At 38.0% G+C, this 13,559-nt stretch overlaps 1 protein-coding gene across 1 annotated transcript in view; it reads right to left on the reverse strand.

Moving 5' to 3' along the window:
* The window catches only part of VPS13B (vacuolar protein sorting 13 homolog B), a 611,735-nt gene that overhangs the window by 91,226 nt on the left and 506,950 nt on the right, over positions 1–13,559 (reverse strand). The window contains exons 31-33 of the mRNA XM_080801635.1: positions 12,328–12,524; positions 3,273–3,454; positions 1,651–2,000 (exon numbers count right to left, since the gene is read on the reverse strand). Of these exons, the coding sequence (XP_080657761.1) occupies positions 1,651–2,000; positions 3,273–3,454; positions 12,328–12,524 (729 nt within the window). The remainder of the gene's footprint in view (positions 1–1,650; positions 2,001–3,272; positions 3,455–12,327; positions 12,525–13,559) is intronic.

Below are 13,559 nucleotides of genomic sequence, written 5' to 3' on the forward strand. Positions count from 1 at the left end.
TACAGCAACAATTACAGAAGTATATCCTCTTGTGGCTCATGTTAACATTGCCAAATCCCTGTGTAAATCAGAATCAACTATTCATAGAATGTACCTGTCAGCAATATGCTACGTGACATATGGCTCTACTTAATCAAATATACAATTCCACTTAAAAAAAAAAAAAACCCAGAATATTCCTTCAAGGCACTGTGTTAGCCAGTCAGTCATTCGCACTCTGATGTGGTTTAAAACATTTAAATATTTATGCACCGTATTTTATTTATATGTATAGCTGTGTCTAAGAGAATATTTTTACCCTGGGAGGAAACTGATATTTCTGAAGGCCATTTTGCAGTAGTTGCTACACATGAGTCCTCTTAGAATGGCCCTGATACCAAGACAAAAATATTCTGGGTTTAAATGCTCTATCAATGACTCTTTTATATTTTCTAGGTTTGTTTTTTATTAAATGCATTGTTCAAAATATGACAAAAAACAGAAATTGGAGCCATGGAGGTTTTTTTCACATCACTATTCGAACCAGCTGCAAAGATTTAGATCACACTAGCTCTTATTTTACGCATGTCCTCTGCAACAAGAAAACCATGGAATGCCCTTAAAAAAGAATTTTAAAATAAAAAACAGATGTGTTATCTTCTTTCCCTTTGCTATTGTAGTGCCATGTTAGGTAATTAATTCCTTAGTCTTATATAGGTCTTCATGCATATAAAGAAAAGAGTTTATTCCCATAAAAATTCTTAAGTTAGAGAACTCCAAGTCCCCCCAGCACAGCCCTGCACCCCCGGCCTGTCTCCACTTGAGGTCAGCTCAGGATAGGAGAGCATTTCTCCTGGGGGGCCAGCTCCGCTCAAATGCAGGTAGCACATACGGAAGTTGGGGGTGGGGGATAAGTGTCCCAGCTTTAAGAGCAACACAAACTTGATGGAAATACAATATTATACCGAAAATCAGTATGGAAGTGGAAATGATTTGTTCTTAAATTACGGTATTATCCAAACATTCTGTGAAATTATTTTCATGCTTGTGGCACGGACAGGTTCCTCATCTTAAACACACCATGCAGCACAGACTTACACTTCATCCCCTTGTTTGATATGGCTAATTTCTGGCAAGAGATGAAAGGAAGAAAATAATCAATTGAGAGTCTTTAACTGATTAAAAAATGGCAGAATGAGAGTAAGGGGAAAGACTTAGACTTGGTGGGCTTGCATATTTTTTCTCGCTTTTTCCCTTGAAAAGATGAAATGTTTACTATCGGCAAGGCTCACACAGGTTCTTCATTTCTGCAATGGATGCTTAGACAACTTGATACATAACTAAGTTGAAGCTTTGGCAAAGGAAAGCCATAATACTTGGAAAAAATTTCTGGGAATATGTTCCTTTCCACACAGATGTGGTACATTAGTCACAAAAATGTGGGCATGGTCTCCTATGCATGTGTAGAGAACCCATATTCTCCAAAGCTTTTAAAAATAACATGCATCACTTTGCTAAACAGAGAAAACCCCAAATATTATGGTGCCCATCAAATTCTTCATTCTCTTACATTTTGGTGGGTGCTTCGCTTACTATTAGAAGTGATAACACAGAGCGTTTAGTAAAAGATCACACGCAGACAAACTGTAAGCTGTTCTAGGATGTGCGTACCTGTTGCCAAGCTTGTACTGCAGTGTTTAGAGAATGAACCACCTGTTGCCCAAAGCTGATGAAGACAGAGTCCACTACGATGGAGCAGTCAAGCAGCTTCTCCCCGGAGTCGCAGGAAACGGCCATCTGCCCAAAGATGCCGAAGGGTTTCACCACGCTTTGCATCGTGACGTTTCTGCACTCGAGAAGTTTACAGTCCACCTGAGCTGAGAACCGGATCTCCTGACAGACAGGACTGTTGTTCCACTGCCGAAGATACAGGTGCGGTTCTTTGAAGGAAATAATCATGTATTCTAGTTCAGATGGCACATTTTTATCAGAAATAAATGGGTATAGGTACCGCGGTGGAGCTGTTGAGAAAATAACCAGGAGAAACAGCAGTTGTGATGAGCGAGTATTTTATGGAAAGAAAGACATGACGTTTGAATTATTCACTTTTTAAAGCTTACCGATTTTGTGATTTGCAGTTTAATAAAATGCAAACACTCTCTTGAAGGCATTTGATCTCTTGAATTACCATTTGATATGTGCCAACAAAACGGTTTTGTTCAATCGGTATGCCTCAAATATATATTATCTAAAGTTCACATTCAGTTTCACAGACAAAAATTTGATCACAGAAGACGACAGATACAATGAAGAGGAGGCAACTATCGAAGGAGAGTTTTTTGAAATGCTCTGTACCTACCAACCAAATCTCAAAAACAAAAACATGACTTGAAGAGAGTTAGAAAAAGCAGGTTAAATTCCATTTTTTGCTGAAAAGGCAAGATGCTTAACAGCAGCTGTGTTTAGTTTTAATCTGATTTTTTAAATCTGATTTTTTTCCTTTTTCCATTACATGTTGGGTTGAAAACCTGAATCAAAATGTACTAACTAGGAAACATTTGGTATAGACTTTTAGGAGTAATTATTCACGTAAGACTGGCAAATTTATAAAAGACCACTTTCAGTGGTGGCAAAATTTAATAAGACTCCACCTCATCAGCTTGTAAAAATGACAGTCTTTCACATTTCTGGAGAATTTGCCCATCCCTTGTAGAATGTATTCATGCTTTTGAAATCAGGTAATATCGAATACTTTTGGAATCTCTCCATCATTAATGTAGTAGCTCAGGACACAGAACAGAAACAGATGTATTTCTTTTAAAAAGATCCCAATTGCAAAAACAGTAAAACCTGCAATTTTTGTAACTTCCTTGAAAATTCTTATTAGGAAGCATGCAAAATCATGTCAGTTCAATACTACTGGTAATTTATATAATAGGTCCATATGGGGGTTCAAAAGTAAGGGGTATATCTGTTAGATGAAGTCAACTTCAGAATAATTTTGCCAGTGCTCATTGTTGGGGGAAATGAATGCCTCTTCCAAAAATTTCCACCACCACATGGGTGGTAGTCAGTGGGGAAAGAGCTTTGGGTGGTGGAGTGATTAGCAATCACAGCACTTCGAAACATCACTAATACTGTAATACACAGGATGAAATCCCTTCCATGTCTTTTCACTTCATGAAAAGAAAATAAATTATCTGGGTAAAAATCGATGAACTGTGTCTCAGAGAACACTCAAGAAAAACAGTAAGTATTAAGTGGGTGTTAGTTGATGCTGAAGAGAAGAGTACCTGTGCCTAGTTGATCAAGGTGATGACAAAGATGGAACTCCAGGTGAGCAAACTGGAAGGAAATGCAAAGAGATGGGACAAACCATGGGGTAAAACAGGAGTCGACTCTGGTACAGGCAGCCAGGGCTGTTGGAGTTACCAGTTGGTCACAAGTGCTTTGAGAACCAGATTCACTTGCAGAGCTATGGGAAATAAGTAATAAAAGATCAATGACCTAGATTTCCCAATACCATATAAGTGAAATGTCTTTCTATAAGTGTTTTTATTTTTATTTTTTTAAAAGACTTTATTTATTTATTTGATAGGCAGAGATCATAAGTAGTCAGAGAGGCAGGCAGAGAGAGGCAGAGGAAGCAGGCTCTCTGCTAAGCAGAGAACCCGATGTGGGGCTCGATCCCAGAGCCCCAAGACCATGACCTGAGCCGAAGGCAGAGGCTTTAATCCACTGAGCCACCCAGGTGCCCCTCTATAAGGCTTTTTAAAGCTAGCACCCATAATCCTATAGTTAATATATTATCATGAAATTTTACATATTTACTCACATAAACTAGTTGTTTTTAAAAATTAAGTTCAAGTTGATCATTGTCTATAAGTTAGCAGCAGAAAAATTTCAAAGGATTCTTCAAACCCCAGGTCATGTTGACCTACCTCCAACCCAATTTTCTTCCATCTGCATCTCATGCAATTTACAGACAACTTGTTTTTCTATTAGTTCAAGACCAACACAATTTGGAGTATGACTCTGCTGTTCAAAAACTCAATACTTCCAGCATCACCATAAATGTTTCACTTTGTTTTACTTCTCCAGATTGTCCATATCCAGAGGGCCATGAGTTAGTCACTCCTCTTTATTGAACACCCAGTAAATGCTGTAGCAGGTGCCATAAAAGTTAGGACCACCAAGGTCTCATGGACAGTTACACACAGTTACACTGCATGGGCCCTCTATTCACTTGCCCATCTGCCTACCGCCGTTTGAAACAAGTAAAATCTCATTAAAAGGAATAGTGAAGGCATCTGTAGGAGGGAAGAAGTTTGTACATGGCAGCTGCTGATGTGCATGGGAGACATGCTGCCTAGCTGCCAGGCCTCAGTGCTAGCAGACACACGGGACCTGGGGAGTGGGATGGCGCGAGGGGCATTATGGTGACGGTGGGTCACTGAATAGCTGCTACCCCATTCTCTCATCGTCCTCTGCCCTCTTCTTTCCAAATACAAAATTTGTTCTAGAGCTATGGGAGCCTGGCTTCCAAGTCTATGAGGAGCCTAGAAAGAAACATCATGATTTACAGTATCCTAGGGAGCACTATGACAGGAAAAACTAAGGAAATAAATCCTTGGTTTTATATCACCATCTAACTGGTGATATAAAATATGTAGACTTTTAGAAACCTCATCAAAAAGAACCACCACCCAGGTACAGGAAGGTTGGAGGTGCTACCAGAGTAGAAACCCAAGAGGAATGCAGGACAGCGTGAGGTGCATCACGTGGGATTCTCAGAGCGTGAATCTTCAGCTAAGTTTTGAAAGAGGTTGTGAAAAGCCTGGTGAAAATGAAAGCTAGGAGCATTGCAACACATTTACTGAGCCTTTAATTTTAAGAAATTTATAGTTATATGGTGGTATTTACAGCAATGTTAGTAAATCTCCAGTACCTACAAAGAAAATAAAAAACCCTGGGGCAATTTGTTACTGATTCAATGCTATGCGCAAGGAATGCACCTAAGTATATTCTAAAGTTTCTATAAATGGGCCTACTAATTTAAATAGCCTTCCAGGAATTTATCTGTGCAGTTACAAATAACAGATTTCATTGACTAGGTAAAATTAAAATTGTATTTATTCAGAAAGAGCAAAGTGTATTAGGTGTACATGTGTTTTACACATTTGAACTACTTTCAGAAGTTGTTAGAAATAGGGTACAATGTTAGTCAAAATATTATTAAAAATCCAGGCGAGAGTTCGATGAGATCAGTTTTAAAACAATGAGTATACAATTTGAGGTGTTTAATTGAAGTATTTTTCTTGCCAACTACAATTTTTGACACTCCTGAGATTTTCCAAGATTTATTTTTCTATCTTGAGAGTAGCAGATAGTATAACATATAATGAAAAAGGCTGCTAAAACAGAAGTATGTGCTACATTATTTATTCATAACAAATTGATTAATTCTTTAGTTCTTCCTATATTAAATATACACATAAATTTTAAAAAAACAGATATTTTGGGGCTTATACAGTAACTCCTAACATACTCAAGTAGTTAGCAATACTCTTTCAATCTTAAAATCCTAACTAAAATGGTTGTTGAGTTAAACTATATATGAAAAATTCAGACCTACTAAAAAATTAGATTCCTATCAAAATTAAAATTTCTTAATCACAAAATTAATATGGTATATACAACCTGAATATACTTTAAATGTATTTTGAATTCAGTAAAATTATAGTTTTTTTGATATGCAATTTGATTATTATGTATCATAAAGGCAGCATATATATATATATATATATGTATATATATATATATATATACCTCTTACTCCAGGACTAAAACGATGTAAATGTCATCATAGCTCTCATCATCATAGAGCTAACCAGTCATGTATAGGAGAGAGATGACCCTGTTAGGGATACTTAGAGCAGCTATGCTGACATATATTCCTTAATTGGGTACAATGAACCCTGATCCAGATGTCAAAAGGAAAAACATAATTTATGAGATGTGTAATCAGCAGAAATAGAGAAGAAAGTAAAAGCAGTGACTCCTTGGGGCAGCACTTTTCAAACATTAATACACAGAACTCAAGATTCAGTGGTTAGCTGAACTATCTCTAAGATCCTAATGGAAACTCAAATTCTTAGGATAGTGGAAATATTCTAAAATGTGGGAAATATGGCAGGAATTTTACACAGCCATATCTGCATTTTAGCCAAAAGGTTACTTACCAGCTGTCCCATAGAGGGGTGACTTACAGAAGGGTACCAACTCTTTTTTAAACAAGGAGTGTCTCAGTAAGTCTGTGTTTTGACTGATTAATAGGCATTCCTGGGACCCAGGCATGGTCCTTGAAGATTCATCCCTGGTGCCATTCTGGGGCAAACCCCTATGGTGGTGCAGGAACTCAACAATCTGCCTTAACTGATGAAGGCTTGAGCTTTTCTCTGGACCCCTTTATAGTAAGAAGGGTTTTATAATACAGTAAAACACAGCAGAGAGGTTAAGCAGAGAATAACTGGGTGAAAGAACCTAGAGAAGATACTTGCACTTCTATCTTTTATATCATAACATTCACCAAATTGTATCATCACCTGGATAAATCTCATCTTTTCACCTGTAAAATGAGTACAGTAATTGAATGACTCTTTGAGTATTAAAGGAGATGCTGCCTATGAACTGTTCAGCATAATATCTAACACCCATTAACGGAAAAAAATGTCATCCTGCTTTTTCTGGCTGGTAAGCAGAGTACCATACTGGTCATGTAGTTCACAACACGTTAATTGTCGGTGATGCCTTTAGTTCCCAAGACAGGTCTTGTAACATCACACTGACATTCATGTAATTGTTGCATGGTCTCTCAATACTGATTCATCAAACTCCCTCCTGCTACTGCAAAACCACTGCTCTGTCCATCCTGGGAGGGAGCTGCGTGGTTAAGAAGATGGGAGAATGTGAGTCTCTTGCACCAAGTTCTCTCTAGTCATTAGAATCATCATTTTTTTTTTTTAAAGATTTTATTTATTTGACAGAAAGAGACACACAGAGAGAGGGAACACAAGCAGGGGGAGTGGGAGAGGGTGAAGCAGGCTTCCTGTCGAGCAGGGAGCCTGATGTGGGCCTCGATCCCAGGACCCTTGATCCCAGGACCCTGCCGAAGGCAGACGCTTAACGACTGAGCCACCCAGGTGCCCTAGAATCATCATTTTTAAAATGCTTTAAACCAAAGGAAAAAATTCACTTTTACTGTATTCTAGGACACATATAAAATGGTGGAGGAGGGAGAAAAGCCTACTAAAAATATGATACCCACTGACATTGTAAAAATTGTCATGAACTATATAGATAACATAAATTTACTGTTTTGCCCAAGTGCACATTCAGTGGCATTTAGGACATCTGCTCTGGTGGACAAATCAGTGCTCCATCTCCAGAGGTTTTTCATCTTCCTGCACTCAAACTCTATATCCCTAAACCAGAACTCCCTATTCCCCTCTCTCCCACCCCCTGATGAACACACCATTCTACTGTGTCTCTAAAAATTTGCTATTCTTGGTATCTCACACAAGTAGAATTATACATATTTGTCCTTTTCACACCAATATTTTTTATTTCATTAAAAAAATTCTGGCTACAATCTGCTAAATTGATTTCATGATCCACTAATTGGGTTGTAACCACGGCTTAAAAAAATGCAGCAGGCTTAAATAGGCCCTCAGGTAAAGGACTCCTTTGTATCTGACTTTAAAGAGAGAATCTTCCACAGCTCACAGACTAAACACCATGACACAGAGACTTGTGAGTCATTTTAATATCACCAGCCTAGAACTTTAGGTGAGCCCCAAGGAAAACTGATTACTTTAAGGAATGTGTACAGGGAAAAGGGTTAGCTGGCAGAAGACCAACTCCTGGTGTTACATGGAGTTCAATCATCAACTAAAAGGAAGTAGTAAAAGGCTTCAAAAAGACACTTGGCGAAAAATACAAGCATCCCTTCTACCCAAGGTAGAAAAGGCAAAACTCATGTTTAGCCGGGGTAAAGAATATTCTGGTTTACACCTGAATGGTTTATGAATGTCAAAAGATTTTTTAAAACGTTACTCAACAAATTTAGGTACATTAAAAGTAGACATCCAAGCAGCCAAATGGAAGGAAAGAGTATCTGGAGGCCACAGTCATCTTCTGGTAGGAGAAAGTTCAACTGGTGGAGAGAAGAGAAACACTCCAGGACTTAATCATCACGATGCTCTTTGTCTAATTCCTCCACTGTCTGTCTATGCAAGAATCAAGGCTTTGGAAAATGAAAAGCATCTCCTCTTTAGAAAAAAAAAAAAAAAAGCTGTTGACCACTATCTCAAAGATTGCCTATATGAGTAGATGGGGGCTGCTTTTACAAGATGTTTAGGGAGTTGTGGCATATCTAAAAATGCAAGTACGCCAAAAAATTCACCAGAGTTTCCATTTTCATGGTGCGAAGAAAGAGAGCCCTTAGGCCCCTTCTTTTACTAAGATGCCTTCTTCCATTAACCAGCATGTTGTGGGGTGGGGGACATAAAAAGTCCTTCTAAGTCATCTGCTTTCATATGTTCTCATGTTGGGAGAAATGACCATGCAACATGCACAACAAACCACCAAAGACTTGGTGAAGGTGAACACAGTTGACGATTATCAACTGGTAATGAAGTTAACTGAACCTATACATCAAGATCGGCAGTTATTATCATGTTACAGATAGTTGCCTGTAATTTGTAGGACTTTACAAAGTCACAGACTTCTAGGATTAGTCATTTGGCATGAGGGTAAAGCAGGTGGGGTGGGGGGCGGGGGGTTGGGGCAGGGACTCAGAGAACAAAACAAATTAGATTGTTGTTCTGGTCCATCAGAAGACATCAAATTGATTCTAAACCCAGGGACCCTAGCATAGTGGCCCAAAACCTGAGAGCTGGGCCCACCACTCTGTTTGCCTTTTTAAGCCATTAAAAAAATGCAGCAGGCTTAAATAGGCCCTCAGGTAAAGGACTCCTTTGTATCTGTTGCCATTTTTTAAGCCATGGTTACAACCCAATTAGTCAATACTGTGGTGGAAACTAAGCTTGAAGTTACTCTACTTCAAATGCTGCCTTCAAAAAAAACGCAATCATTGCCAATCATTCCTCTTTATATGAGCAAGCAAACCACTGGTTAAAGATGGTGGAATGTACTTATTACAAATACAGAGGCACTGAATTAAAGATAATCTACCTCTAGGGGATAAACAGACTAAGGTTTAAGAGACTCGCTCTTTTGTCTCCAGTCCTTTTTTTTTTTTTTTTTTTAAATTTTATTTGTTTATTTGACAGAGAGAGATCACAAGTAGGCAGAGAGGCAGGCGGGGAGAGAGAGAGAGAGAGAGAGAGGGAAGCAGGCTCCCTGCTGAGCAGAGAGCCCGATGCGGGACTCGATACCAGGACCCTGAGATCATGACCCGAGCCGAAGGCAGAGGCCCAACCCACTGAGCCACCCAGGCACCCCTCCAGTCCCTTTTTAATGAAGGTTAACTGCCTACCCTTTGGACTTAGCACCTATTCATTCCTTAGGGACTCAGCTTAGAAATTCGTTTCTCAAAGTCAAATACCTAGTTGGTGATGGAGCCAGGACTTAAATCCAGGTCTTCTAATTTGCAATTCTCCATTAAATAGTGCTTCCATTTACTTACATATAGTGATGCCATTACCACTGAGTTGCCCTACACTGTTGCAGCTTTATGCCAACTGTGGGCAAGATGCTCTTTGCTTTTTCTTCCTCTTTTTTCTTCTTAAGATTAAGCTTCATAAGACTTGCTTTTATGAACTTTCTTCCTGGAACGTACAACAGTCTGATGCATATCCTTTTCAATCCACTGCGAATATTACTTATAAGATAATCTCTAATCATAAAGGGTCAGGTTTTTGTTTAGTTCTAAATTCCTCATGACAATATACTGGAGCTAACTGTAGCAATTTTCTTTCTGCATAAAATGCTGACATATTATTGAAGCTGTGATGTTTACTTTCTAGAAACTGGATGAAATTTATTTACTATCCCTTTTGCAAAGTGTCTTAGCAGGGTCTTAGGAAGTTGACTTTTAAACCAGCTCTTTAAATTTAATTTCATTAATAGCAAATTCTATCTGAAAAATGGTTAATGTCAAACAAAGCAAGATCAATTGTGAAATATTAGGTAACTTGAAAAATCCCAGGTGAGGACAAAAGATCTGTGATTACAATGTCAAAAGCTTGATGAAAAATTGCCTGAATTTGATTGTCTGCATAAATTTCCATTCCCTAAAGGTTCCACATTTCTGTAGTGCTAAGCTTACCACAAAAGTAATTTTTATGAATGTTTCAGATTCAGAGGAATTAACCTTGTCAAAAATGCTTCTTCCAGTGCTGAAAATGCATTCCTTCATAATTAGAATCGAGAAATGATTTCTAACTTGATACTATTAATGAAACTCAGATTAAAAACATTTTTGTTACTTACAACTCTATTTTCTGAGATTTCCTGGTTTCTGACTAGGTAACCTGTGCTTGGAATAGGCAGTCTTCCTATGCATTTGCTAACTTCTCGTGGGAAGGGTATTCTTTTCATTGCTGAATTCCACATATAGGTGAAATTTAGATCCACACCTCTACTATATTTTTACTACTTACAATCAATAGGTAACATAAAAGGAAAGCAATTATTCTTAAAGAGCCCACATGACCTGGAAATAGAACATATAAAGTATAAAAACACATTATTATTATTAAGCACACAGAATATAACTGGAAAAGACTATGAAGCTACTGTTAAAGTGTTAATAGAAGTTATCAGCGTGATGTGATCATGGGTGATGGCATTCTCTTTATTTCCCACTCTTCAATGAACAGATAGTATTATTAACAAAAACAAAGAGAGAAAGCATTCACAACTCTTTATAATATAAAGAAAGAATCAGAACACGAAATGATGTGCTATGATTATAACCTTGTAAAGGCATACAGTCATGGGCAAAAATAAAGGTAACACAGAAAAGAGAAAACAGCTTATTTGTGGGATGTTTCAAAGGATGGATGTTTTTTTCTCTTTGTTAGTGTCAGACTGTTGTTTGGGGAGAGAAAAGAATGGATTGTATAAGAGGAGTAAGATAATGCTAAAGCCAGTTCATCAGGAGAACTGGAACAGGACATTGAGAGTGACAGACAGCAAGATAGGCCTGAGCCCATGGTACACGCATTATCATATGACCCAAGAAAACTATCCCACAGACTCTGATTTAGTATCTTTTTCTTGTCTTTTGTGGGAGCACGAAAGGCTTGACTAATAGGGACACGTAAATGAGAAGATGGGCTGAAGAACAGGTTACCAAAGCCAATATTTTTCCTACTCTAAGTTAGTAGATGTATCAAGCAGATAAACATTAAAAACAAAGACAGTCTGGCCCTCTTTTGCCACTAATTAGATATCCTGTAGGAGATGTGGGACAGGAAGCTGTGGGGACATGATATAGAACACATGATGAAGTCTACAGTTCTAGGATTCTTTATGGCCAAATACAATGTAGAGCTACCTAGAAAGCCTTTGGTAGAAGTCATTTTGGTTAGCCAAGTTTTTTTTTTTTTTTTAAATGTCTAGAGGTATTTTAAGATTTTTTTTTTTTTAAACCACTTAAGATGGGTGTCTGGGTGCCCCAGTCAGTTAAGTATCTGCCTTTGGCTCAGGTCAAGATCCCAGGGTCCTGGGATGGAGTCAGGAAACAGGCTCCCCACTCACTGGGGAGTCTGCTTCTCCTCCCCCCATCGACCCCGGCTGTGCACAATCTCTCTCTCTCTCCCCTTCTCAAATGAATAAAATCTTTAAGAAAAAAATTTAGCCACTTAAGAAATATTTCCAAAATATACCTTTTTAGAAGGAATCAATACGATTTATTTAACCTTTCTCTTAATGTCCCAGGGTTATCATTAACACATATTGTTTACTGCATCATTAAGAGTCTGCTGAAGAATTAATGGTTCTTTTCTTTATACTTTTTTGCTCAGGATGGCTCTTTTTTTTTCTTCTGGTAGTTTGTTTTTTGCACTTTTTGGTTTTATACTGAAGGAACAGGTTCTTATCGGGAGGGCTCACAGGGCTATATTATGCATATAACACAGGATTTTTAATATGCAGACTTTGCTATGTCAGCTTCTGTCTTCTGTCCTAGTTCTCATCTGTGGTTTGTACAGATGCAGCTGCTAGCCAGCTGAGATACAGCTAAGCAAGGGGTCATTAGATATGAGGACTTAATGACTGTTTCCCAGCATAATGTCACTATTTCATTTTTTGCCGACTTACCTTTGGTCATCAGCACCATTTTGACTGCTGTTCAGGACAATTCTCCAAAGATCCGAGGATACCAGTTTCTTCTGGTCACTCACAAGATTGATATCTGGCAACTGTAGCTCACAAACCTTGCTTTCAGACAGACTGAATTCTTGAAATGCAACAAAAACCTTCTGGAGTTCATCCCAGTATTCCAAACTACAAGGAATCTATATTAAAATAAAGATTTTAGAAGTTGCAAATACAAACTATGATACAGTTCTATATTTGTTGAAATGCAAATTAAACCATCTAAGTTATAATATGAATAAGACTTTTAGAAAGGGATGTCTGTAAAAGACAGTAGTTCAGAATTTCTTTCATAGTTATATTTACCCTGTTTACCTACTTTATTTTAAAAGACCCATTCAAGAATATGTGAAAAAAGCCAAGAAAGTTTTTAAATAAAAGAGAAAAAAATGAGGAACAAATATCTACCAGGTGTTAAGTTTATTATAAGGCTATAGCAGTTAAAAGATAAGGTTTGAGTAGTGGACTACAAATAGAAGAAACAGAACAAAAAATAGTGTAAGATATAAGTACTGATAAATTTTAGTATGTAAGGAAGATACCATTTCCAACAAGTAGGGAAAGGCAGGAAATGAAGCTGCAAGAACTGTCCAGCCATTTGGTAAAACCAAAGTGTGTCCCTACATCATTCCTACATGAAGGTAGATTCCCAAAGGATAAAAATGTTAAAGGCCAAAACTGAAAGCAGAGGAGAAAAAAAATTGGTTAATATTTTTATAATAGGGGCAGCTTTTTATAAGCATCGCATGAAACCCACAAGCCTCACAAAAGCACAGTGGATAAAATCAAATTTAAAAAAAAAGCAAACTGGGTAAGATAGGTGATATTCTATGATAGTTCCAGGAGTAACTGTTGTGGTAGCAGAGAGAGCTTACAAATCAATGACAAAATGATACATAAGCATGTAGAAAAAAATTTAAAAAGGAAGTATGTTGGCAAAGGCAATTAGCGATGGGCCCTGAACTTCCCTGCATATCATTGCTAGGTATGACTAGGATGCAAGGCCCTGAAAGCTGTTAACTGGGGCTAGTTCTTAGGTTGTGTTTCCAGAGAACAACCCTGAGGCATGTGGGAAAGTCTCTCTGCAGGACAAAGAGAAGACTCACTCTAAAGGAGTGGATTTGACAAGCTCCATGTTCCTTGGCTGTCCCACATACCCATTGCATGCCTACCAT

The sequence above is a fragment of the Martes martes genome (assembly GCF_963455335.1).
Source record: "Martes martes genome assembly, chromosome: 4".
NCBI lineage: Eukaryota > Metazoa > Chordata > Mammalia > Carnivora > Mustelidae > Martes > Martes martes.